Source organism: Mustela nigripes, chromosome 5 (assembly GCF_022355385.1).
Source record: "Mustela nigripes isolate SB6536 chromosome 5, MUSNIG.SB6536, whole genome shotgun sequence".
Classification (NCBI taxonomy): domain Eukaryota; kingdom Metazoa; phylum Chordata; class Mammalia; order Carnivora; family Mustelidae; genus Mustela; species Mustela nigripes.
In genome coordinates, this window is record NC_081561.1 from 47,338,825 (window position 1) to 47,366,026 (window position 27,202).

General features: G+C 39.3%; 2 protein-coding genes across 16 annotated transcripts in view; one reads left to right on the forward strand and one right to left on the reverse strand.

Moving 5' to 3' along the window:
• BEND6 (BEN domain containing 6) overlaps positions 1-22,267 on the reverse strand; it is a 51,875-nt gene extending 29,608 nt beyond the window's left edge. For 2 of the 4 annotated variants that reach the window (XM_059400222.1, XM_059400220.1), the window contains exons 1-2: positions 21,323-21,410; positions 2,184-2,403 (exon numbers count right to left, since the gene is read on the reverse strand). In XM_059400222.1, the coding sequence (XP_059256205.1) occupies positions 2,184-2,303 (120 nt within the window). In that variant the 5' untranslated portion in view covers positions 2,304-2,403; positions 21,323-21,410. Of the gene's footprint in view, positions 1-2,183; positions 2,404-21,322; positions 21,411-22,193 lie in introns of those variants that run through there. The other 2 variants (XM_059400221.1, XM_059400223.1) reach the window with 2 other exon arrangements.
• Positions 22,109-27,202, forward strand: part of DST (dystonin) — a 472,092-nt gene continuing 466,998 nt past the window's right edge. For 9 of the 12 annotated variants that reach the window (XM_059400198.1, XM_059400206.1, XM_059400203.1 and 6 more), the window contains exons 1-2: positions 22,112-22,375; positions 22,957-23,018. In XM_059400198.1, the coding sequence (XP_059256181.1) occupies positions 22,195-22,375; positions 22,957-23,018 (243 nt within the window). In that variant the 5' untranslated portion in view covers positions 22,112-22,194. Of the gene's footprint in view, positions 22,376-22,956; positions 23,019-27,202 lie in introns of all 12 variants that reach the window. The other 3 variants (XM_059400202.1, XM_059400205.1, XM_059400215.1) reach the window with 2 other exon arrangements.

Consider the following 27,202-nt stretch of genomic DNA (forward strand, 5'->3'; position numbering starts at 1 on the left):
AACCACAAAACAAATAACAAAATGACAATAAATACATATCTACAAATAATTACTTTGAATATAAAAGGACTTAAAAAAAGATTTTACTTATTTATTTGAGAGAGAAAGAGAGAAAAAGAGAGAGAACATGAACAAGGGAGAGGAATAGAGGGAGAGGGAGAAGCAGACTCCCTACAGAGGGAGCCTGACACAAGTCTCAAACCCAGGACTTTGGGATCATGACCTGAGCTGAAGGCAGATGCTTAACTGACTGAGCCACCAGATGCCCCTTGAGTAGTCAGTTTAGACCCAGAGATAGGTGTTGCATGTTAAGTAAGGTAGACCAGCAAGATAAGAGAGATCCTCAACATTGTGGAGCTGCCGTAGTAAAATCAGTGCTGATGGAAAAATCAGAAACAGATTGAGGTATATATCATGATACCAATGTACTACTAAATGATGTACTAAATGATCTATCCATAAAGTTGTACAATGCAACTTGTAAAGATGTACAATGTGTGATTGGTAAGAACGAAAAGGTTGGAAGCAAGCCATATCCATCATAGGATACTGGCTAAATAAAGACTGGTACATAGACACAGTGGAATAATATGGAGCTATAAAAAAGAGAAAGTTCTTTATACACTAGTGATAGATCTTAAAAAAATATTAAGTAAAAAAGCAAAGTACAAAGCAGCATATCTGATAAGTTACTTTTTTGTGCAAAAGAGGGGACAAAATATTTTTATATTTGTTTTATTTGAACAAAGAAACACTGGAAGGATTAACAAAGAAAGCAATAAATGTGGTTACCTATAGTGTAGGTGGGAGGGGGGAACAGGGTGGATGGGAGACAGGGAAGTGAGTGAGAATTTTCACCATTTACCTTAAAATACATATTTATATATATTAAAATACATGCCTTCTGATTTTTTAAACTCAGAAAAGCTTTATTTTTATTTCTTTAATTTGGCTTTCTTGTGCCTTCAACACTTTCACAATAATTTTCTGCTTAATAAAGAAAGCGCACTTAATCCTGTCAGGCACACATTTAGCACATGTGGAACCATCATGGATCCTGCTGACATGTTTTTAAATTTTAAAAAGACCTTGTAAGAACTTTAAAGATTTATTTGAGAGAGAAAGCATGTGCTCTTATGTGGGAGGGTGGGGGGAGATGGAGAGAAAGAATCTCAAGAAGTCTCCTCACTAAAGGAGAAGCCCAACTCAGGCTCAATCTCAGGACTCTGAGATCATGACCTAAGCTGAAATCAAGAGTCAGAAGTTTAACCAACTGAGCCACCCAGGCACCCCTAGATCCTCGTAAGAACTTTACGTCTCGTAGCATAAACTCCTTAAAGATGAACCGAGAACATTCCACCACAAATTTTGCCAGTTTCCCAATCTTCTTGGTATAAAGGTAAACAGCTCCATTACCATAGTTTTGGGACTGCCTAGTTTTGCTAGGGGCTATATTTTACAGTACCTTATAATAGTGTGTCAAATGCCAGACCATCCTGAATTCCTCTAAACACCATCCCCAGAAGATTAAAAAATATTTTAAACTATGAGAATGTATAGTATGTATTAAAAAATTAAATAAGAATACATGCACATAACAAACTACATGTATTACAAAGACATACACAAATATATGTACTGCAAAGACACACACATAAAATGAAAAAAGATACACACATTATTGGGTTGTCCAAAGTATAAGAGGACAATGCGAGTGGGGAATTCAGCTTATAAAGGAATAAATAAATAAAAAAAGAAAGGAGCCCACATCAAACCAGTGATGAACATGGGCCACAAACCGGAGTTATAAAAGAAGAGAAACAGTAAATATTAAAGAAGACATAGATATTTCAATTTCTTTAGTACTTTTTGAGAGGAAAAATAGTTTCTGACAGTTTCCTCTCTTTCATTTCCCAGAATATGAGTGAAAGTTTGAACAATGGCATAATTGGTCATACTTAAATAGAAGCAGGTAAAATGTCTTTTGAGTATGTTTCTAACTCAACTTGTTCAACATTACAAAGAGAATATGAAATTTTTATTCCCTTGGTTGAACAAAGAATTAAAGGGAACAATGAGTTAATAGAAGAAGAGAAAGTACTGAAGTAAAAAATTATGAAAAGCACTATGGAATTATGCTGAAGCTAGATAATAAAGTTATACTGAGGTAACAGAACACCAACCTGTCCTTTATCCATGTCACTATTTGCATTCTCTGAGTCCATTGTCTCTGTCCTTTTCCTTTTCCCTTTTCTAAGAGCTTGGGTATTGGTAATGTCATCTGTTTGCAAGATCTTCTGCATTTTCTCAAATAGTTCTCAAAGATTTTCTGAAATCGTAGGAAGAGGGAATGCCCATGTAGATGATACTATTCTTGACGTAGTCCCCAAATTAATGTTTTTCCTTAAAAACAAAACAAAAAAAGGATACGTAATGTATATACAAGCAGATGATTCATAATTACAGTAGCCACTCAAGTAAAATACTTTTACTAAATGTTTCTTATCTTTCTCCTGCTGACAAATTTTGCAATTTTCATTTGATTCAAAATCTTCCAATTTCATCGTCATCATGAGGATGTCTTGTTTCTAGGATGTGACTGATATGCAGTGAATTGTCACTTATAAAATGAAATAGTGTGAAAAAAACTTTCATCTTTATAAGTTTTTTCTTGACAGTCAGTTATAAGCAGTCTAAATATCAACATAGAAACATTATAAATTTATGCAGGTAGTATTTCACAGGATCAAAGTTATAAAAGGCATTAATACTAGTATATCTCATTAGGATCAAAATGTTCCAGGGGGGATTAATAAGCAATAAGAATTGCTTATAAGTTTGTTTTGCTTTTTTCTGAAAACTCTCCAGTTTTGAGGTGGAAGACTTTTCTTGGTGTAAATTTAAGAATTTGCCATAAAGAATGAAAGAAAAATATATCTCAAAGGCAAAGATACAGTTCATAAAAAATTTTAAAGGATAATAATTATTATCCTTTAACTATTAAGTAGATAATAATTATTATCTACTTCTCAGGTTTTGAAATTAGGTAAGGATGAAGTGACCAAATTTAATTTTTGCTATTCACAGATGATATAGTACATTTGGTCTTAATATCCTTATTACTCACATATATTGGTTTGTATCTATGAAAAGATATTAATTGTAAATAATAAAACTTTAAACACAGAAAGGGGCTGAACTTAAAGGGACTTTAAGAAATATCTAGACTGTTGAGCAGAAGGTAACATAGTTCCTTACCAAAATATACCAAATAATTCTTTTAGAAAATATGGCACTTTTACCTACTTTAAGAGAAATTCACCATTCTTTACTCCAAGCATGAAATAATTTGGTATTGTCTTGCCAAAATTGTTTGTTGTGAGTCTGAAAGCTTACTTTGGATTTTCACATATATGAATAATATTTGAACTCACACATGGAATTGAACTGAATTGTGAATCATATCTGACTCACAACATAAGGGGTTTTATCTAGCATCAAGCTTTATTAATAATTTTAATGATAAGGCAATCGAGAGGCACAGGTCAAGTAGAGAGAGGTCTAGGGCATCCTACTGGTTTTGTAGGTCCTTCCTTTTCAGATCACATAGGTACTCTGTGGTCTAGAATAAGTGAAGCCTTTAAATGATGAGGGTCACCTCACATAGTGGGGAGTGTTTAAGTTGTAACACATCTCCATTTTATATCTCCATTTATACCTCAGAGTTGTATAGCTTACATGACCTTTTCAAGGTTATAAACCCAGAGGTTCTGGGTATGTTTACTATAAAAAATCCTAAATCAGGGATATATAATTAAAAGCATTCTAGGGGCACCTGGGTGGCTCAGTAGGCACCCAGGTACCTTCCTCAGAAGGCAGAAGCAGAAGCCTCTGCCTTCGGCTCAGGTCATGATCCCAGGGTCAATCCCAGGATTGAGCCCCGAATCAGGTCCTGCATCAGGCTTTCTCCTCAGCAGGAAGCCTGCTTCCTCCTCTCTCTCTCTGCCCGCCTCTCTGCATTCTATAGATTAAAAACTCCACTCTTAGCCAATATCATTAATCCATCTACCCAGAGCAAGGTCAACAAACATTCTTCTTTAAAAAAAAATTTATTTATTTATTTATTTATTTATTTATTTATTTATTTATTTGACAGAGATCACAAGTAGGCAGAGAGGCAGGCAGAGAGAGAGAGGAAGGAAAGCAGGCTCCCTGTTGAGCAGAGAGCCCGATTTGGGGCTCGATGCGGGACTCGATGCGGGGCTTGATCCCTGGACGCTGGGATAATTACCTGAGCCGAAAGCAGAGGCTTTAACCCACTGAGCCACTCAGGCACCCCAGCAAACATTTTTCTATAAAGGGTCACATAGTAAACATTTTAGGCTTTGTAGGTCAAGAGGCAAAATTGAGGATATTATGTAATTCTTATATAGCAAAAAAGAAAAGTTTTCACAAAATTTTATTCATAAAATTGCAAATATACTATTAATAATCGAATACAACTTTTTGTAAGACAGTTCTGTTCATGAGAACAGAATTTTTAAAAATCTTGTTTAATTAGAGTTCAAAGTTTTCTCCACCATCAAAATACATTTCCCAAGTATTCATTTGTTAATGCTGACCTGCAATGAGATTTTTTTTTTAATTTCTTTTCAGCGTAACTGTATTCTGCAATGAGATTTTATGTATTCCATATCTGAAAATGTCTTTTACACCAACAGGCATTGCCATATACTGATCTTAATCCTTGAGTTTATAATTTTCTTAACTGAGATAAAAGTCACAAAACATAAAATTCACCATTTTAGTAATTTTAACTATATGTTCACTGGTTTTTTAGTACATTCACAATATTACACAATCATCACCAAGGAAGTTCATACCTCCCAATATAAGTTAATAATTTTAATTGAGGATATTCATCTTTCAGTAGACTTTTACAGAATTCTATTAAATTCATTTGGTATTTACTTTTTAGTGTACTATTCTATTGCAGCAATTAATTATTTCCAATTAAAGGTTAGGAAGAAGTTCCTCATTGCACAGTTAAATGTATTTTTTTATGATTATTTATTTTAGATAGAGAAAGAGAGAGAGGGATTTGGGGGGCAGAGGGAGAAAATCTTCAAACAGACTCCTCACTGAGTATAGAGTGCAGGAGGATGATGGGCTCAACCTCATGACCCATGAAATCATGACCTGAGGTGAAACCAAGAGTGGGATGCTTAACCGACTGAGCCATCAAGGTGCCCCTTAAATGTATTTTGAAATAGATAAATTTTCTTTGTACTTACATTGAAGTCTGAAACACAATACTAGAACTGTAGTTTAAACTGGAAAAATACATATAGTGCAAATTCGAGTGGAGATGAACATCTCAATTCTTTTTTTTTTTTTTTTTTAAAGAACATCTCAATTCTTGTTATAACTTTTGGCGTGAGGGGAAATGTATAAAGCAGCCTGAGACATTACTTATGAGTGACAAGTTAAGGTTATTGAGATGACTTTACCTCAGTGTAATTTTTGCATATAAGTACTTGTGTTGTCTTGTGATTTCGTCTTGTAGATTGTTAATGAATTCATTATCAAGTCTGTTACAAAAGCTAATTTCCATTAGCCATTCTGTGTTCCAAAAGCTACTCAGCATTCCATAGGAGTGGTTGAGGACAGTTACTAAAAATTTCAGTCTTGGCCCTGAGCTCACACATTTGCAGTGAAACTTCACCACCGCTAAGTTATGGAAATGCTGTATAGCAGGGCAAGGCAGAATACTCAACCTCTATTTCTGAAAAAAATTCATGGAATTTATGGTGGTCAAGTCCACAAGAAGGAAGATCACCATTGGCACTATTGGTTTGGTGAAGATAATATTCTCAGAAATTGAAAGGTGATCTTAAAATGTATATGGAAATGCAAGACATCAACAATGGCCAAAGCAATCTTGAAAAAAAGAAGGAATTTTTAATAATCACATTTCCCAATTTTAAATTTTAGTACAAAGCTACAGTAAGCAAAACTGTGTGGTACTGGCATAAAGATAGACATCTAAATCATTAGAATAGAATTGAGAGTCCAGAAATAAACCTTTACATTTATGATCAATTGATTTTTTACAAGGTTGCAAAGACAAGTAAGTGAGGAAAGAAAAGTCTTTGCAACAAATGGTGCTGGAACAACTGAATATTCCTATGCAAAAGAGCAAAACCTACTTCACACTCTATGCCCAAATTATTTCAAAATTTACTTTTAGATCATAGACCCAAATGTAAGAGCTAAAACTATAAACTCTTAGAAGCAAACATAGGAGTAAATTTTATTATCTTAGGTTAGACAATGATTTTAAAATATGACAATGAAAGTGTTCACAAATGAGACCATCAAGAAAGCAAAAAAGGTAACCCACACTATGGAAGAAAACATTTGAAAATAGATCTCATAAGAGGCTTGTATAGAGTATATATAAAGAACCCTTACAACACAATAATAAAAGAAACCCAGTTTTTTAAATGGGTGAAGGATTTAAACAGGCATTATTTCAAAGAAGATACACAGATAGCCAATAATCACATGACAAGATGTCATTAATCATTACAGAAATGTTCATAAAAAGTATGATGAGATGTTACTTCATACCCACCAAGATGGCTATAATAAAAAAAAGAGAAAATAACAAGTGTTGGTAAAGATGCGGGGACATTGGAGCACTTTATACATTGCTGGTGGGATTGTAAAATGGTACGGGCATTTTGAAAAACAGTCTGGCAGTTTCCCAAAAAATTAAACATTAAATTTTACATTTGATTGAACACATCAATTCTACTCCTAAGCATATACCCAAGAGAAATGAAAACATATATCCCTGCAAAAACTTGTATGTAAATATGCATAGCTATATTATTCATAGTAGCTAAAAAGTAGAAAAACCCAAATATCTATCAACTCATGAAGAATAAATAAAATGTAGCATCTTTAGAGTGAAATATTATTCAGCGATGAGAAATAAAGTTCTGATACATGCTACAAAACGTATGAGCCTTGGAAATATGCTAAGTGAAAGACACCAGTCACAAAAGATCACACATTATGTGATTCCATTTATATGAAACGTCAAGAATAACAGCAGATAATTTATAGACACAGAAACTAGATTGGTGAGTTCTTAGGGGTAAAAGATTTTGGGGGTGGGGGTGGGGAGGAGGTGTGATTGCTAATGCATATAAGAGTATCCTTTAATTTAGAGAGAACAAAGATGTTTCTTAAAAAATGGATTGTGGTAGGGGGCCTAGGTGGCTCAATCATTAAGTGGCTGCCTTCAGTTCAGGTCATGATCTCAGGGTTCCGTGATGGAACCCCGAATGGGGCTCCCTGCTCAGCGGGAAGCCTGCTTCTCCCTCTCACACTCTCCCTGCTTGTGTTCCCTCTCTTGCTGTGTCTCTCTCTGTCAAATAAATAAAATCTTTAAAAAAGATTGGATTGTGGTGATGGTTGCACAACTCTGTGAAAATGCAAAAGGAATATTGAATTGTACTCTTCCAATGGGTGAATTGCATGGTATGTGCATAATTCAATAAAACTATTTTAAAAAGAAGTAGTAAGTTCAAATGTTTTCTGCAATGTACCTGCTGATAAATAACAACAGAAAAAAAATAGAAAATGCAAAATGAAATATCTCATCCCAGTAGAATTTCTTCCCAAAAATTAGAAATAGGAGTGTCTGGTTGGCTCAGTCAGTGAAGCTTGCAACTCTTGGTCTTGGGGACATGAATTCAGGCCCCACATTGGGCGCAGAGCTCACTAAACAAACGAACAAAACAAAGCAAAATGAAATGAAATGAAACTGAGTATGCATACAAAATAAGTAGGCTTTAAACACCTACCTAACAGTAGGCTTTAAACACCTTTTATTTTTACAAGTTTTGTAAATTTGTCTGACTAAACCCTTTCCTGCTCCACACACATTTTTACCACCATCAGCTGTAACACATCTTAGCAGATTCCACTTCAGGTTGTACTCAATCATTGTTTTCTCAACTTCTTTGAAAATATTCTCTCCTACAGTTCCTTCACAGAGACTACTTACAGAGGTTAATTTGTCAGTCCCTCTAAACTCAGCAATTACTCCCAAATAAACAAGAATAACTGAGTAGTATCAGTAGCATCTGTTGACTCATCAAGCACCAAGAAAAACTCAGTCATTTGCCTTGTTTTTAAATTGATTATTATTTTGTTCCTGATTTTCTCAGTTCTTTGAGCAACTGTTTTTGCTGAAAGTCTAATGATCTAAGTAAGTTCATTATTTTTTTTTCCCGGGTACATGTCTTTAGCTACTGCAATCAAGCATGATTTAATCAACTCACTATCTGTTAATGGTTTTCCTTGCATGTTAACAAATGAACCACTCAGAAACTTATTTTGTATGCATACTCAGTTTCATTTCATTTCATTTTGCTTTGTTTTGTTCGTTTGTTTAGTAAGCTCTGCACCCAACATGGGGCCTGAATTCATGTCCCCAAGACCAAGAGTTGCAAGCTTCACTGACTGAGCCAACCAGGCACTCCTATTTCTAATTTTTGGGAAGAAATTCTACTGGGATGAGATATTTCATTTTGAATTTTCTATTTTTTTTTCTGACAGTTGCTTCCTGTGTTTTGGAAATATTGTGATGAGTGCTTAGTTTGGTAATATTGACACATATTATGTTTTTTTTAACATGCCTATAGTGTCACTGGATCATAAAAACAATGCTTTGGTAACACCTAATGTGATAACAAAATAAGCCACAGTCTACTCTGCTTTAAAAGCATGAAATATGGTTTTCTCTTTTTTTGTTTTTTGACAAGACTGGCATGTACTAATAATGAAAAAATATATAAAATGCCACAGTGTGACAATATGCATGACACTGAAACACCATGAAGTTATTGTAACCACATTACGGTGATTTGTGGGGTATTGAGCAGTGGTACCAAGTGATGAGATTGCCTCAAATGGTTTCTGTCACAACTACTCAACTCTGCCCTCATAGCATGAAAGCAGCCATAACAGTATATAAAAACGTAAGTGTGGTTATGTTCCAATAAAACTATTTAACGGACACTGAAAGGTTAATTTTATATAATTTTCATATATTATGGTATGTTGTTCTTATATTGATTTTTTTGGACAATTTAAAATGTAAAGAACATTCTTAGCTTGCAGGCTGTATAAAAGAACAGGTAGCAGGCAGATGAGCAGTACTTTGCTGAATCCCATGGTAGCTCAGTTATCATACTTAAATGGAGTTTAAACTGTATCATCTGCTTTCTTTTCCTTCACCTTAATTTCTTTTCCTGCTGAGCAAGCCAGGTGCTTTATTTATTTATTTTTAATAAGTAATAAATATTTTTTAAAATTTTATTTATTTGACACAGAGAAAGAGAGAGAGAGAGATCACAAGTAGGCAAAGAGGCAGGCAGAGAGAGGGGGGAAGCAGACTCCCTGCTGAGCAGAGAGCCTGATTCGAGACTCAATCCCAGGATCCCGAGATCATGACTTGAGCCGAAGGCAGAGGCTTAACCCACTGAGCCCCCCAGGCACCCAAGCTAGGCACTTCAAATTCTTTCTCCTCAGTGCCTTACCTCACTGTACATTACTACAATAACTAAGAACAGAAATTGAGAGACATAATATATAGCAGGTAAGATTCTACATCAAATTGTTACTATTTTTTTTTAAAAAGATTTTATTTATTTATTTGTCAAAGAGAGAGCGAGAGCGAGCACAGGCAGACAACATCATGACCTGAGCCGAAGGCAGCTGCTTAACCAACTGAGCCACCCAGGTGTCCCAAATTGTTACTATTTGATAAAATCGAATTTTGCCAGATTTAACTGATAGGAACCTGTCAAGTACCATTTAGTGATGGTGACAAGATGCCAGATTCCTAGGTCACTGGGGATGACGATAACCCCAGGGTGGAGGGAAGGGGAATAGGGAATTACTGTTTAATGGTTATAGAGTTTCAGTTTTGCAAGATGAAAAGGGTTCAGGATGTGGAAGATGGTGATGGTCACAGGACAATGTGAATATACTTAATGCCTCTGAATTATCCACCTTAAAACGGTTAAGATAGTAAATTTTATGTTATTTGTCTTTATCACAATAAGAAAACTAGAGAAAATTAGTTTATAAAAATGTTGTTTTTGTAATATCCCTACCTGTACTAAAATCTTCTACCATTACTAGGGTGGTAATTACCACTAATACGATTTAATTATTGAGCACATCTCAAGATCTTCAAAAACACATAATTCTTTCAAGACTAACCAGCAGGAACATATAGAACCTCTTTTAGAATGACTACTTTTCAGTAGACTTCAGACCCATATTTTGTTACAACATCCACAAACAGATGGTTCAATGTTTATATTACCAGCCAATTAACAAATTCAGAAAGGATATTGTGAATTTGGTAATGTTTAAACACTCCTCTTAGCTTCTAATAGTAGAAAATTCACCAGGTAGTTATCTTCCCCTTTTTATTTTTTGCTAGCAGAAAGCATTTCATTAATTCCCTAGATAGTACTTGTAGGATGTGAAATTAAACATGAACACAGCCATGAGAACATCCATGATATGTGGTTGGTTGGATAATATAAGTCAGCGGTTTTCAACCATTTCTGGCAATTCACAGTAAGAAATAGAGTATATTTTGATCGAGGAAACACACACACAAAACTAAACCAAAACTTCATGAAACATTCTTATCCTTACTACATGTGATGCACTCTCTCAGTTTCTCTGTTGCTCCTGACCTGGCAAGAGAGTCAGGTGCTAAATGACCCAGCTTTTGTCTTATCTGCAGTTAGACAGGGTGACTGGCTTACTTCCATCTTGATAAATTCAGGAAGAAGACTTCTATAGCAGAGCGGTATTAGCACAGAAATCAGAGGCTGGGAATGGTGGAAGACAATCTTTACCTACTTCACAATGTCATTTATCCTCACCAACTGTCTATAAAAAATGCTGTAGCCATGTGTGGAATTGTCTGAAAGTTTGCACAAGAAAGTATAGGCAAAACTGAAAGAGACTCTGGTTGAGTTTCCTTGTGGTTCTAGGACCTCCAAAATCTTCCCTAAAAAATATCAGTTTTTATGAGTAGTTTTCCCTTGGCTGTTTTTCTCTACTTCCTTCCCTGTACCCCCACCAACCCTTGGTATTTATGTGACTTTTCCCCATTTATCAGAAACACAGATGCCAACTTAAGCATAAAGGAAAGTAATAATCAATTAAAAGTTCTATTTTAGAATAACTGTAAATCATGTAAATCATCTTCCATTTCACATTTTTTTAATTAATGCAGAACAATCTATTCATCTTGAAAGTTGAGGGCAAGATGAGATCATTAGCTTTTGCTTTAAGTAATCATATTCTAGAACATTAAATTTTAGACCAATTTCTAAAATTCACAAAATGTAATAGTTCTGATGCAAGAATCAATGTCTATGCATGAAAATCAGGAGTGATTCAACTTTCAAATGTTAATTTATCAGGTCAATTATAACATGAAAAGGAGAAACCAATTTCTCTTTGAAATATTTGCCCCATTATACCCTACATTAATACCATATATTAATGAAATAGTTGGTTACCATTTAGATAGTTTCTATTATTTTTGTACTTTCATACTCTCAAAAGTTGAGTTCAAAACATAATTAATGTGCTGAGTCACGTATTTCAGATAATTTACTTAATAAATCACTTTAAGTGGTTTGCCCCCTCATCTACTACCAATAATTTTCTCACTCTAATGTTCTTTCATACCATGTTAAAGCACCATTCAAATTTAAAAAAGCAATGATTAACTACATTTCACATTTTTTAAATTATTTCCCTACCTCCTATATATAGGTTTTTAGAAAAACACATTCGTGTAACTTTATGAGCGGCATTTTTCTTCGATAAGTTCATAGAATAATGCAGATGGAAGGAAATTTAAGGGACATCTTCTGTTACCTGTATTGTCAAACTGGGTGTGGGTAGCCATAGGGCAAGTCAGGACCAGGAAACTAGTTAGGAGATAATGCAGGTATTGACCGAAGAAGGAAGCCCAAGGAAATAGAATGGATCTACTTAATTCAGGTGAAGTCTAGAAAGCTACCTAAAGGCAAGGAAGCATAGATGAGTAGAACGAGTTCAAAGTGTGGAAGCCAAACTCAGGGTTCAGGAGTGTCAAAAACCAAGAGGAAGAGGGGGCTCAGAAGTGGTGGCATTTGGGGACAATGTTGTGAAGTCATGATTCCATAGTAGAGAAATTGTTCAAACAGCCAAGGGGAGGCAGAATCCCAGGCAGATGTACCTCCTGTTCACACAAAGAGGGGGGAGACTAAATTTGTCCTCCTACCAAAGGATTGAAAGATTAGTGAAATACCTTTTTTTGTTTGTTTGTTTTTTCACTATGTTGGTCACTGGAGAGAGTCTTCCAGTCTGAATCTTTGGTGAGTATATTAAATGACAAAGCAGGGCTACATAAGGTTACAAACACAGGACCTAGGCTGGATCCCTAACCATAAATCTAATACTTACTATCCACATAACATTTCTGTGCCTGTTTCCCCATTTGTGAATAATAACAGTACACCATCATGAGTTGATATTGTTATATATTCATTATTTTATTTACTTAGGTTATTTAGTTTATTAATAGTAGTATTTTTATTAGTAACTGAAGGAAAAAGACCCAGATCCCCCTCATACAAGCTTAGATCAAACATGTAGTGTGTGTGTATATGTGTGTGGGGGGGATTGTTTACAAGACGCAGTGGTGGGAGAGGCGTCAAGAAACATAGCTAATTAATCTGGACGCCTATGATGCTATATCAGAAAACCACAGTCAGTCTTACTTAAAAAAATAAAGACAAATTATTAGGGCTATGCATTTTTTTTTTTTTTTTTAAGTAGGCTCATACCAACATGGAGCTTGAACTTAAAACCCTGAGAACTTGAGTTGTATGCTCGCCTGACTGAGCCAGCCAGATGCCCCAAGAACTATCCTTTTTAGGAAGGACAATCAGATGGTCTCTGATAGAGGCTTTTTTCCAAAGTGATACTTTGCTTAGTTCCCCAAGCTTGTATAGCTTCTTGGAGGTGCTGAGTTGAATTTACTCAAATGATAGTGATGGGGCAATGAAATAATAACAGATCTATAAATTTTCAACAAAAGAAGTCTTGCTACATTGAAGGATAAAGTGGTCTAGGCAGGAGCGCCTGGGTGGCTCAGTGGGTTTAGCTGCTGCCTTCGGCTCAGATCATGACCTCAGGGTCCTGGGATTGAGGCCCGCATTGGGTTCTCTGCTCAGCGGGGAGCCTGCTTCCTCCTCTCTCTCTGCCTGCCTCTCTGCCTGCTTGTGATCTCTCTCTGTCAAAAAAAAAAAAAACAAAAAAAAACACTTAAAAAAAAAAAAGTGGTCTAGGCAAATCCTTTACCGGCTAAAGGGGAGGAGCAGATCCCTTGTGTGTTGGGAAACAGCTGATACACTGCTGGAATGTCTGGTTGGCCCTCATTCATCTGGTTCAGGTTAGTCTAAGAACAGACCAAAAAGAGATAGGGTAGGTGCCCAGCAAACCTAACTGGGGAGGATTTCCTTTAGAGGTGAGGCTACAGTGGAAAGGGCGGCAGCGTAAATGAAAAGCATGCAACAGAAACTATGGTTTTCTAAGTGTTGGAGAGTTGTGAAGGCATTTGCCATCTTGTGGGAAATTCTGTATCTCTAGGCCTCAAGGTCCTTATCTATAAAGAGATGAGCAGTACCTACCCATGGTTGCTGTGAGGATTAAATGAGTGAAGGTAGGTAAAAGCATTTAGCAGAAACTGAGCAGAGAGTAGGTATTCAGCACGTGTTAGCTACTACTAAAACAACTTGGTGGTCCACCCCAGGATAACCATTCAGTAATGAGGAAGCCCAGGACAAGCTGTCCCATGCTGCTTGAGGGAGAGAGAGAGGTGAATAAGATTGTACCAGCCAGCTCTCAGGGTGCTGCTGGTGGTGCCCCTTCATCTACACACTAAGACCCAGACTTCAACAGCTCACAGACAGCAGACCGCCAGAGGTCTGGTACACTAACGGCAGTCTTACCAGTGTCTTCTTAAGGTGGATTCCTGCGTTTCGAATGGCAGCAGAATGAAATTGTGCAAAGAATGGTGTTCACTAGAACCAGAGGGGCCTGAGCCACTCAGTATGGCATCGGTTCAAAATCTGTTTCTGTGTGGATCAGGTGAATATTGTGCCACTAAATCCTTCACAGCCTAGAGGGTCAGAAGGGAACTTGGAGAAAATAGAACCACCCAAACTGAGAGATCAGAACACCCCTGAAAACTGGGCTTGCTCACTGGAATGAGAAAGTCCCAAGATGAAATAACAAGCCTTATGATATGATAGAATGGGATCACAGTGATAAGACACTGGGGCCTCGTGTTCTGAAAACGTGACAGTGGGGGGAGTCGAGGTTCATAAGTATGGCAAGTGTGGGAAGCGAGAGATACGGGTGGATGGAGCTGAGCACTTGGTATGGACAGGCGGTTTTCCATACTAAATAAAGGAATTATCTTGGTGGGATCAAAGGCCCCATTTACTAAGTCTCCACAGAAGGATGAATGGTGAAAAGCTTCATAGGCTGTGGCTTGAGGCAGGATTTAGGAAGAGTAATGGCTACACTCGCCAGGATGTCTAGGGGTCGTTTTGGGGAACCTAATATTAAGTCCTGTTGCCTTTCTTTTAAGCCTTCAAACTATGGAGTCCTTGTAGACTCTGAGCTCAAATCTTAGTACCAGTGTTTTACCTCAGAATGGGTTTATCCATCCAAATATCTGGATATAAATTAGGATGCTTAAGTGGCCTGAAGATAGCTTAAGAATCAAGTTAGCCCCTTCTTGCCATGAAAGAAGTCTGTGGAAGTGGTCCCAGAAAGTTAACACAGGATTCCTTTTCAGGGTTAGAACAGACATCTCAATGAAAGTTAACCTTAGGGACTCAATTATCTCTTTCCTAATCTGTTCAAAGTTGCAAGAGGACAGGAAGCATCTTCAGCTAGTCTCAGGGAGGGAAGCATTCACCTGCATTTGGAAGATGTCCCAGAAATTTTATAGGTTAGAGTAGAGAGTTTTCCTCTGCTTATCCTAAGACACTTCTCCCAGTTTCAAGGAGGGTACCTAGGTGAAGTTAGTGTTGATGGATTGAGAGAATCATTTAATACTGCAAAAGCCTTGGCATCTGTATGGAGCTGTATGGGTCTGACATGGTCCTTTCTCTTTCTCCCCCTCTCCTTCTCTCCCTCCCTTCTTTCTTTCCTCCCTTCCTTCCTAGCTTCCTTTCATCCTCTCCCTTTCTCTCTTTTGTTCTTAAGAACTCTTTAAGAACCTGATGAAAACTATGGCCCATGTTCTCCAATAGAGACCCACATTTTTATATATAATTTCAGGACCCTAGAGGTCTTTTAATGAATTGCAGGTTAACAACTCCTGCAGCAGATAGCACAACAAGAACAGGCTTCAGGTTTTTGACTTTTTTCATTGAAATACAAATTCCACTATATTCTCAGTTAGTGCGTTTGCTGTGTGTTTCTCAATTTTACTCCAAAAAGTGTTTTGGGATCAACAAAGACTTTTTAAGATACACTTTTCTTTTTATTACAGATCCATAGGAAGTCATTAAATTGGGATAATTTCAATAATCTTTGGAATAGTGTGTTATTGAAACATTTTTTACTAATCATCAATTACTCGTTGAAGTTCTCTGTTCTTCTTGGGATACTTGTTACCTTTGCTATCTTAGTGACATTATTCTTTCAGGCTACTAGCATGCTAATGAATTAGCATATAAATCTATTTACACAAAATATTTAATGCAAAAGCGCTACAAAAATTATAAGAAATGGAGGAAATTTAGCTATTAAATGTTGCTGTCTTTTCATTAACACAATTTGGCAATGTATTAACACAATGACAATGTAACTATAAACCTCCTACCTTAATTTTTTTCTTTTTTCACTTGAAAATGTATAAATGCTTAAAGCCCTTATGGTGGAACTGGAAGGCACTAACCTCAGATTTCAAACTTGCTTTGTAAATTGCCCCTACTTAGAAATGGTGGAAATATTTTACACTATCTGAATAATAATGAACAATGCTGCTTAGTGATTTATAACCCTAAGAGCTTTATAATTTGATTTATGAACAGCTCTCAAATTTTCCATTGGCAGTTCATACAACTATGAGTAAATTTTCTGGCCAAATGACTCAGTATTTTGCTGCATGACTAATCCTACACTCAATGTTAGAAACTACATAAATGAATTCTATTTGCTAGTGGATAATAAATGATTACTTTCCAAAAACTGTCTGCAAAGCATTATAGGGTAGATGAATTCAATTACAGACATTTTTTTAAAACTCTCAGACTCAGTAGACTTTTTTGAGAAGCCTGTAATGTTCACAGAAAAGAACATCCCCCCCACTCCAACAACATTATTCTGGATTCTACAACAAATAAGACAACAAATTCTAATTAGTCTCTAAAACTTCTAAAATGTTAGAAGAACAATTAGAAATGATTCACTTGAGATGTTTTCCTTACAATGATGCCTCCAAATTATTTTAAAAGTTTTTATTGTGGTAAAATGAATATAAAGTCTTTTCCCAGGAAAGATTTGCTGAAATTAATATTTGCAAATAATAATTACTTTTCCTTCAAGAAACCAAATTTTCAAAAGACAATAGCAATCCATCCACATGATGGCTCCGCTAATTTTGGTGGCTGGAAATTGCCTCCATCATTACATTAGATGTCATAGGAGCTGATGATGCAGCTCCTTTACCTTTCAATACAAGAACATGTGCTTTGTTGGCACAGGTCTTGGTCTCAGATTATGATGAAAAATGATTTGGGAATAAATAAGTCATGCAACACATTTCCTTGGATGCCTCTCAATTTTCCTTTTATGCCATTTATGTTCTGAGAGTAAAAAACTTTACCTAGGAACAAGTAGATTATCAGTCCAAACTCAGTATGATTTATTTCTAAAAATTTGTTGCTGGAGCCATTCTTATCTAAACTTTTTGTTTTCAAGGGGGTAATATTTCAATGTAATATCATTGTGTGATTACCAGTCAGGTAATATGCTCACTTTCATTTAGGTTTGTAATAAAATGTTACAGATAATCTGGGCTACATTCCAAGGTATCCCTTATCTTTTCCTAAAAATCATACTCCTAGTCTGAGGGTTTGTAGCCAGAGTTAGTGGAGAGGAGACCATGGTCAGGGAACCTTCCTAACTAGTCAGGGTCTGTGTTAACTGAAGAGTCAAAGCAGCCAGAGAGCAGAAAGAACCCATCAGGGGTACTGCGGATATATTAAAACAACAGCTACACCCTAAGAAGAATGCCCTCCTCTCCTTTCTCTTTAACTCTTAATTTCTCTACCACTGCTGGTTCCATCTCTCAAGTTCCCTGTAAACTTAGTTAAGTACCCCATCCTGATAAAAAACAAAACAAAACAAACAAACAAACAAACAAAAACATTACTCAGGTTTTAATCACAATTCTACTCATCCCTTTTAGATAAAATTATCTTTTAGAGTTAGAATTTTACAGTCAACTTTCTCCAAAGACTGTGGACAGAGGCTCTTCTGTTTTCACCTCCTACTCCTTCAACCCGTTAATGTCTGGTTTTAGCCTCTCCCACTAGGATGAATCAGTTCTCTGGAAGATTTCCAGAGGTCTCCTAGTCACCAGTTCTCAGTCCTCGCACGCCTTAACCTCCCATTTGTGCTTCTGTTCTAGAAAACCACTAAATGGGAACATTTCCTATTTGGGCTTCCATAGACTTGCCTTCTGCTGTCCTTCTCCAGTCCACAAATGGAAGTCATCTCTAAAGTCTGATTCTAATTCTTTCTATAATTTCTCTCCCTTAGTCATTTTGTCTATATCCGTGACCTCAACTATAATTCATGTTGATGACTCCCAGTCTGTCTCTGGTTCTGACCTCTCCACCCACATTTCCATGCGTTTGCTGGATAATTTCATATGGATATCCTTCTGACAACTCTATTTTGATGGGTGTAAGACTCAGTTTGTCATCTTTTCCTCCAGAATTGCCCTTCTACCCTAGCTCAAAGCTTGAGTCATCTTCATTTCTTCCCTTTTTCTCAGTTGGTCTCTACACAGATTAGGGTGGAGCCTTCTTTTCTTTCTGACCCATAAATTAGGAATTTGTGCTGCAACTGCTTATCTCTAGGGAAATACTGCAGAGCTTCTTTCTTTTTCTTTTTTATTAACATATAATGTACTATTTGCCCCAGGGGTTCCGCTGTGAATCATCAGGTTTACAGGTTTCAAATCACTCAACATAGCACATACCCTCCCCAATGTCCATAACCCAGCCACCCAACCCAATCACCCTACCCCCCAGCTTCTTTCTTTTTATTAAAGCCCTTTACTCATCTTACTTTGGCAGGTGAATAACTCAGTGATGGGGGAAATCAGAGAGGATCTTCCAGCCACTAGGGGGCTGGGCTGATGTGTGAAAGGTCCCCTTCTCATGTAGGGTCCTGTCTCTTGCTCAGTCAAGCTGCAAGCCTCATGGGTGGGACAGTGTCAGGCTCTTTTTGGTTTCTGGTCTCCAGGTAAGAAGTAGTATCCTGGTGCCATAGTGTTGGGAAGACCTGTAGTTTTTCAGCTGTGACTAGTTGGGGATGCAGAGTTAAGGGAAAAGGAGTAAGATGTCCCATTTTGGCCTTGAATCTAAGCCATGTTCTTTAATCTGAATTTACCCTGAATAAAGTTAATATTTTAATTTCCTTTTGGTTCTTCATGTGTATTCTCAATTTGCTTGAGAAGCCAAAGGGAAAAAGGGCTGCATGAGGGATCACCCACTACATACCTAATACCAAGCACTCTTAACCATTTTTATCAACTCTTTATCAACTGTCTTCCCTTGGGTGACAGTGCTAACTCACTAGCATAAAAAGTCAAAAAATTATCTATACTTTTCCATCTTGATCGTTCATTTCTTCATATGAAACATTTGATCAAGGACCTTCCTCCCCCATGCCGACTGACAAACCTTAATTTGTGACTTTGGTACAATGTCAATTATTTTTTATAATGAAAACCTAGCAGAAAGAAAATACATGAATTCCACTAAATTAACGTCCAAAAAGGGATTGATTGGCTGATTTAATATTTATTAAATTCCACAATGCATTCGCATCGCATAAACACACAGAAGCAATTAATAACATGCCATTATTTGGAGATGGAACTGATAAATTAGCAACAAATCAGAAAATGGCAATGGAACCCAAACACTAAATTCTTTCAATGATTTGGTTTCCTTATTATTAGTATCCTTGAGATAACTGATGTAAAGAACAAATAGGAATGCTGTTAAAAAGAAATATCTATAATCCTACTGCACGGCAGTTAAGGGATTTGCCTGCCAAGAGAAATAAATGATGTTCTTGTGTGTACTTGAAACTTATAAATGGCTGCAGCAAGACACAGGATGGTAACAACTGTGCTAAAGTAATACCTCAGAAAGCCATAATTGCTATTTAGTTGCTTTTTGTTGTTAAAAATGCAAAGTTTGGAGCAAATTGGTTACTATGCTGTGTTTGTGATCTTAGACACCTTTCAAAGATATTTAGGCCATGTTAGCTCACTTGCAAATTTTAGTCCATGGGAAGTATAAAGTGAAAGTGACATTCTTAAATTCTCTTAGTTATTTCTGCCAATGGTTGCAAAAGGTTAATTCTATTTTGTTGGTTTAAATTTTTCTATCAGGCCCCTGGGAGTCAACTCAGTAATGAATTCTTCCCTTCCCAATGTGCCACACATCGCAGACTCTCAGGATTCTCTTCAACACTCCTGCACAATGGACAGGAATACAGTCTCTCACTGCAGTGGGCTGCGGTAGCAGGAGACCTTTGAGCAATGTGAACATGGTGCCGTGCTACCTGGCAGACCCCGAGTGCCAGGCACCTAGGAAGCCTATCCTGACCTGTAGCACAGCCACTTCTCTGACATTCAACGTTCTCACCTTATACAGCATCTGCAAGCAAGATCCTTGCATCGTCAAACCAAAACAACCGAATGTGATGCAACACTTCAACAACGTGAATGTTTATTTTGCTTTAGGAAACAACTTGTACATAAGAAAATTTCACCCATGGTTTTCCGTGTTTACGAACCTGGCATTTAGGAAAGGCATTAGGCAATGCCTTTTTGAGTTTCCTTTAATGCCTACACATGGTGATATGTTCAAGGCCTTGAACACATCAATGGGTTAAGCTTTTATGCAGAATTGTACAATTGATTTTGTACAGTTATAAAACAGTACTGATTTTGAGATCCTACAAGCAAATACAACTTAAGTATTCTCATTTATCCTTTAAATGCTTTTCAGAATTTTACACATCATTTGTTATGACAATTTCTTCGGTGTCTTAAATATTCCAAAGTAAGAGTCCCCCTCAGGAGTTATTAGGAACTACACAAATGCAATAATGGGTTACTTTTTGCCACTATAATTGCAGTTGCCTCCTGCGAGTAAATAAAACAAGATAAGCAAAAACAGCCGTCCGTCCCCGCCTCCCACCCCTCCCAGCCAGGAAATGCCTGCATTGCCTAGGGAGCAGCATAACGCGGTACAAGTACCCCGCCGGCCAAGGCCAAAAGATGCCGCAGACTGCAGCCGCAGCGTCTTCCGGGCCAGGTGGCCGTGGCTGCCCGCAGGAAGGCACACTGCAGCGCGCCCGCCACACCTTCTGCGTTGCACTGCACCAGAGACCACCGTAAAATCTCCTGGCCATCAAATATATACTTTTTGCTGGTCATGAGGAAAGAGGAGGGGGCAGGAGGGAATGTGTGCGTTTTGAGCGTGGCCGGTCATTATTTCCTCACACTCCCTACAATACTTCTCCTCAAAACATTTACAAGCCAATCTCCAACTTCCTTTATCTGCCCGTTCCCTCCATCTGAAATTGCCTGTCTCTTCAAACGCTCTGAATGAGTCAAGGTTTGACGGTAAACGAACGCATGGATGCAGGAGGATCCGAAGGGCCCATTTCTCGGCTGAGAAATAGCACCTAGTTGGGGGGTGTAACAGTTCACGTCTGCAGAGCGGAGCGTTCTCCCGAGGGAGTGCTCCCACTTTAAAGAGGGGCTTGGAGAGGGTGGGCCTCGGAGAGGGTGGGCCTCCCGTGCCTGGAAAACCCCAATTCCCAGGGAAGGCCCTTCCCAGTGTTCACGCTTGAGCGTGCGAGGAACCCCCCGCAAGCAATAGCTCACCCGGCTGCATCCTCCAAAGCCCCAACCTCGGGGCGGGGCGCGGGGAGGTGGGAGGTGGGGGTAGCACCGCCTGCAGGCTCCCGCCAGCGCCTCACGGTTTTCCCCCTGGCTCCTTGGCGCCCCCTGTCGCCGAGCTCCCCAGCAATTCGGCCCGGGGAGGCTGGATAGGTGGAAGCCCCGGGTGTCGGGGAGCGGAGAGGCGCCGGGTCTGTGCACCCGCGGACCGCGCGGACTGGCGGGCGGCCCCGCGGGAGGGCGCTGGGCGCTCAGGCCCGGGCGCAGCCCGCGGCCGCCGCCGAAGCCGCCGCAGCCATGTCCGCGCGCCCGCGTTGCCGCAGCCCGGCCGTGATGTCATCAGGCGAGCCCCCGCCGCGGCGCCCCATTCCCGCCCCCCGCGGGCCGCCGCCGCTGCAGCCCGGGCGCCGCGTCCCCGCCCCGACCCACGTGCGCCCGGCTTCTGGGATGCCGAGGCCGGCGGCGGCCGCAAGACGATGCGCGGGACTCGGGTGGCCACAGCGGCAGTGCTGCTCCTCCCAGCCCGCCGCGTCCCTGGCGGGGCTGCGCCCGGGGGCTGCGCACGGACGGGGGCGGGGGCGCTTGGGGAGGGAGGGGAGAGACTCCCCGCCGCCAAGTCCCTGCCTCGTCGCCGTCTGCTGAGTCATGGCAAGCGCTCCCCGCAGCCCTGGATCACTCGCATAGCGCGGCTGGCGCGGGGTGCGCAGCCATTGGGCTGGTCGCGGGGCCGCGAGCGCCGGGCATGACGCGCTGAGCCGCGCTCGCCCGTGCCCGCCGCTTCGTGGTGCGCCCGGCACGGGTGCCTGTGCCGCCGCCCTCCAGCCCCGCCGCCTCGCCGCCCCCGCCTCGCCCGCACCATGATCGCCGCGGCTTTCCTCGTCTTGCTGAGACCCTACAGCATCCAATGTGCCCTCTTCCTCTTGTTGCTTCTGCTGGGCACCATCGCCACCATCGTCTTCTTTTGCTGCTGGCACCGCAGGCTCCAGAAAGGGAGGCATCCGATGAAATCGGTCTTTTCGGGTCGTTCAAGGAGCCGAGGTAAGACACGCCGCGACGAATTTCGTCGGGCTGAGAGGCACATTTAAGCCAATTTGGAGAGTGAATTGGAGCTCGGGTCCGCGCTGCGGTCCCTACCCCCATCATCGCCTACTCCGCAAGCCTAGTACGTTTATGTGTTTAAACATCCCTTGCCCGTTTTGCCCTCACCGCCTTCCTCCCGTATCCCCGGATGGGATAGCCACGGTGATGTCCAGCCCTGGGAAGGGAGGCACGGATGCAAATTCTAAGCGTCAGTTTGCTGAGGGTAATAGGAGCGGAATCCGGGGCTGCGGCATCCTCCCTTGGCCCATCCGTCGCTGGAGCTTAGGGGTAAGAAAGTCAGGCATGGAGAGTTCGGGGCTCCTCAACTCTCCCAGAACTTTCCCTGAAACTTCTCGCGGAGAACTCACCTAGAGACCGGTGGCCTGGTAACCTCCCCGCCCTACAGTGTGCCCCCACCGAAATCAAGGCGTCTGGAATGTGCCTTCCTGGCCCTTGTATCTCACCTAAGTCATTAGTAACTCTGCAGGTGAAGAGCAAGGAGTTAAATGAAGTCTCGTTTTTTTCTCTTTTCTCCCCAGATGCTGTTATGAGATCCCACCACTTTCGTTCTGAGGTAATTTATTTAGCGCGCACGCTCAAGGTCAGAAGAAGTTCTCTTTCCTGAGTACCAATATTAATCATATGCGTGTTAAGAAACCAGTAGGGCATTGAATGGCGAGCATGCTGCCCCCAAGCCGAAAGTGACGTTTCTTTTCAAGCGGTTCCCCAGCATTAGTGCCTAGCAAATGGACGGTGTTCACGGTCAGATTTCTTGTGGAGCGGAGCCGCTGTACCAGAGGGGCAAAGACAGCCCCTAAAAAGCGCTACAGACCTTAGGAAACTTAGCCCCCGGGGTGGATCTCCGTTTCATTTACAGTCTGCAATTTGCCGGTGGAAGCTCTCTGGGTGCTGTCAGCTGGCTGTGGTGGTTCCCTTGAACTTGGATAGCCGACGACAGAGAGGAGCTTTTAGGAAGTTAGTGCAGAGTCATTTGATCCATATGCATTTCATTTTAGGCTTTCAAGCGTACCTTCATATTCACCCATAAAGCTGTCCATGTTTTATTGGGGCCATCTGAGGATTTTTGCAAAGTGATGGCTGGTGATCTGGCTTTATCCGATCGTGTGTGCTGGTCTTTGCTTTTGGAATGTGGACCATACCTCCGTGAGCAAGTGATGTGGGTGCAGTGATGAGGATGGACTACCTGTGGGACTGAGCCCCGCTGAAGGTAGAACAAAACAAAAGCACAAGCTCTCCGTGGCTCAGCGTCCCTCTATGAGTTTCCAGGCCAACCCCCACTTAGTGTGAGATAATTTTCTCTTTTTTCAGGAGAATTTCACACAGCCAGGCTGGGAGGTTATGGTAACAATGCATGATGTGGTTTACTCATTTTAGCAAAGACTTCATAGTTAGACACCCTCCATTTCCTTGGCATTTACCTGAGAAGTTATTCCACATTTTGTTTCACTAGTTAATCAGATGTTTTATTGCATCCTAGATGTTTTATTGGGCTCTGGTTGCTAGAAAGCATTAAGTGCATTATTAGAACATCATTATAATGTTGCACAGTGAGTAATTCTACTGCATTGAGCCCTGGAGGGTGAGAATTCCGTTCCCAATTTAAGATACTTAAGAGAAAAAATTAACTAGTCAGATAATCAAGGAAGAGGTTCCGTTCCTGTCTTTACACTAACTAGCTGTGTGGTTCTGGGAAACGTTCTTAACTTCTCAGCACCTCAGTTTCCCTATCTGGAGAGTAGAACCAATAGTACCCTGTAGAGTTACAGTGGGGGGGGGGGATTTATAAGTAATTATGTAAAAAAAAATACTCAGTTCATAGTAAATATTCAGTACTGAGTAGCAATCATTACATCTTGTAAAACTGAATTTAAAAATGTGGAAGAATAAAAATCTTTGCAGAATTTGAAGTCTTAATTAAGCTGACTAATTGAAATTTATGGAAGACAACATAAACTGTGTCTATTATGAAGCAGCATTTTTGGATATCTGATAAATAGACTACTTTAGATGTGACAAAAAATAAACAATGGTCAGGGTGCAAACATCAAAATTTAGGATTTTGATTTTAAAAAGACATTAGCAGTTCCATTCACATAAGTGATAGAATCAAGATAATCCTTTTATGGATTATTATATTAACCATTAGACATTTCAGCTAAAACACAAAAAATTGAGATAAGAGTATGTCTTGTTTAGTTATCTCTGAGTTAAGCATTTGTCCTGAACTTACATTTGGTTAGGAAAGCTGGGAGCAGTTGGTTAATGCTTTAACTCATTTCACAAGTTCCTAGTCCAGTTTGACGTGTTGTCTAGACTTCTCACATTTGCCCCACCCGCTAGCCTGTGAGCTTGATGAAATCATAAATCATGTCTCTCCTGTTTAGGGCCGTATCCCAACTGCCTGGTATATAGTGGGTCCTTACGAAATATTTATTGAATGAATGAAAAATTTCTCAGTGTGTGCCAGTTCCTGACCAAGATTTGGTAACCAAAGAAAGTGCACATTCTCAGGACATTGCGTGGAATTCAACATTTGCTGAATCTCTTTCTAGCTTGTAAAAATTGTCCTGGAGTTTGTATTAAAAATGTAAGTCACTAATTATAACAAAATGTATTTGCTTAGAATATTTTTTCTTCAGTGTGACTCACTGACTCAGTCCGTGGAGAATGCTGAGTCTTGATTTTGGGGTTGTGGGTTTGGACCCCATCTTGGGTGTGGAGCTATTAAAAAAAAGAAATAAAATATTTTTTTCTCAGGAAATTAAATACAATATTGGCTTAATTTGTTGGTGGGCTACTTATGTTCCTTTTTGTATCAAATTTCTTTGATAAACTACTTAAAGAATGTTGTTTTATAAGTGAAAATCCTGAAACTGTGTTGTATGAAAATGTCATATTTCCTCACTGTTTTCTTCACTGGTAAAATATTTCCATATTTCACCACAAATAAAACATCTCCCTATGAAGAAAACATTGGAAATTATTTTTTCTTCTCCCCTTTTCTCAAAATGCCATTTCTAGAAGGATTTTCTCCTAGAGAATTACCTCTGAATATTTTGGATTTCATCATTTTAAAAAATTAGAATTTGAGCAGCATAATGGATATTCTTACTGCTTTTTAGTAATAGCTGCTGCAAAAATATTTCTCAAAGAAATTGTTTCGATTTTTGATAAGTCATAATCATATTGGACTAAGAAGTTAGGTGCCTTTCTCATTCCAGTCTCAGTAAGTAGATAATTCACTTTCAGCATTTCCGTAGTGGTGAAATGAGGAAGATGAGTTTAGGATGTGCTGACTCATTTTGGAACGTGAACGAGCTTTGGGAAAGCCCTTGAACATGTGAAGAAGTTTGTGAGGCCCATGCTGCTTTTCCTGGCAGAGAATAATGCTTCTGCTACCTACGTGCCCAGGAAGGAGTCCAACTGGACTGGAAATTGCAGGATGTTCCTTAGTCAGAGAATTACTTGTCCAGGGGGAAAGACCCTAGTATCAGAACCCTCTCTGCTTTGTGAAGAAAGTCACATCTCTTGTCTGAGGAGCTCCAGCTTTGTTTTCTTCACTAAGTATATAATATACACATTTCTTCAACATGTAGCAGTTTCTTCCTCATGAAGCAATAACTAAATAATATCCATGTTTATAAGATGTTTTGAAACTGTAACCACCTATCAGCCCTTTTGATTTTGATACACTTGTAAATTCATCTTTACTGACTTGATAGACCTCTGAATTTTAATAATAGCATGTGAGAATGTGAAACTATTAACCCAGCCAAGTAACTGAAGACTGTAACTCCAGCTCACTGACAGTTATAAAAACCCAACGAGATAGATAGAAATATGTGTTTTATGTATGAATATAAAGAACTTGTGTAGTTTTTGGGGTTTTTTTTGGTCATAAACAGCTAATGAAGAGAAGTAACTTCACATTGAAGTAGGACTCAGTGTAGAAAGCAGGTGTTTAATCTGGGTATCTAAGAAGGGTACTTTTTCTGAGGATTTATGTCTTATGCTGTGACTTCACACAATGGTTAACTGTTTCCCTGGATTCCTGTGGTGAAAATTGGGCAATGACAATCCTGATTTTAAGGAAATTTCAGAAAGTGATATGCGTAATTGAGGTACCATTAGATTTCAAGAAAGAGTCTTGGGAGTACTTCAATGAAGACAATTATAATGTCCTGTGAGAATACCCAGAGTGAACAGTGGTAAATGATCCCTATTCATCAGCTCAGTGGAATAAGGGAAGCCTTGTTTCACACAGGGAGGGGGAAGAGTGTGTTGTATGTCTATCAGGATTTGAGTAAATACCTTCACTTCCCGTTTCAAGTAAAGGAACCAAAAGAGTTAAATTAAGCAGTTCCCAAAGAGTCATATAGCAAGATAAGGACTGAGTAAGACAAGAACTCCCTGGCTACATTTTGTCTGCCCTGTGGTTAACTGTGTCACTCCTAGCTCAGGGAATAATATGCCCAACATTCTCAATGAAAGGGGCAAGCTAAGTTGAGTGCATTGTTAATGGACATTTCTTACAAAGCAGAATAGATTAATCCTTTAGGCTTTTCCAGTGATTATCCAAGTTATCCTAGATGAAAGGATGTTCCACATAAACTCTCTTGGTCTCATTATATTCCCAGAGTGAACCTTTATCAAATGATGCAAGAATAGTCAGCAAAATAACCATATTTCATAGCTTCTTATTAAATGTGTATATTTCATTGGGAATTGCCCAATTTAGTGCATTACAGAAAATGGTAGTTTGTT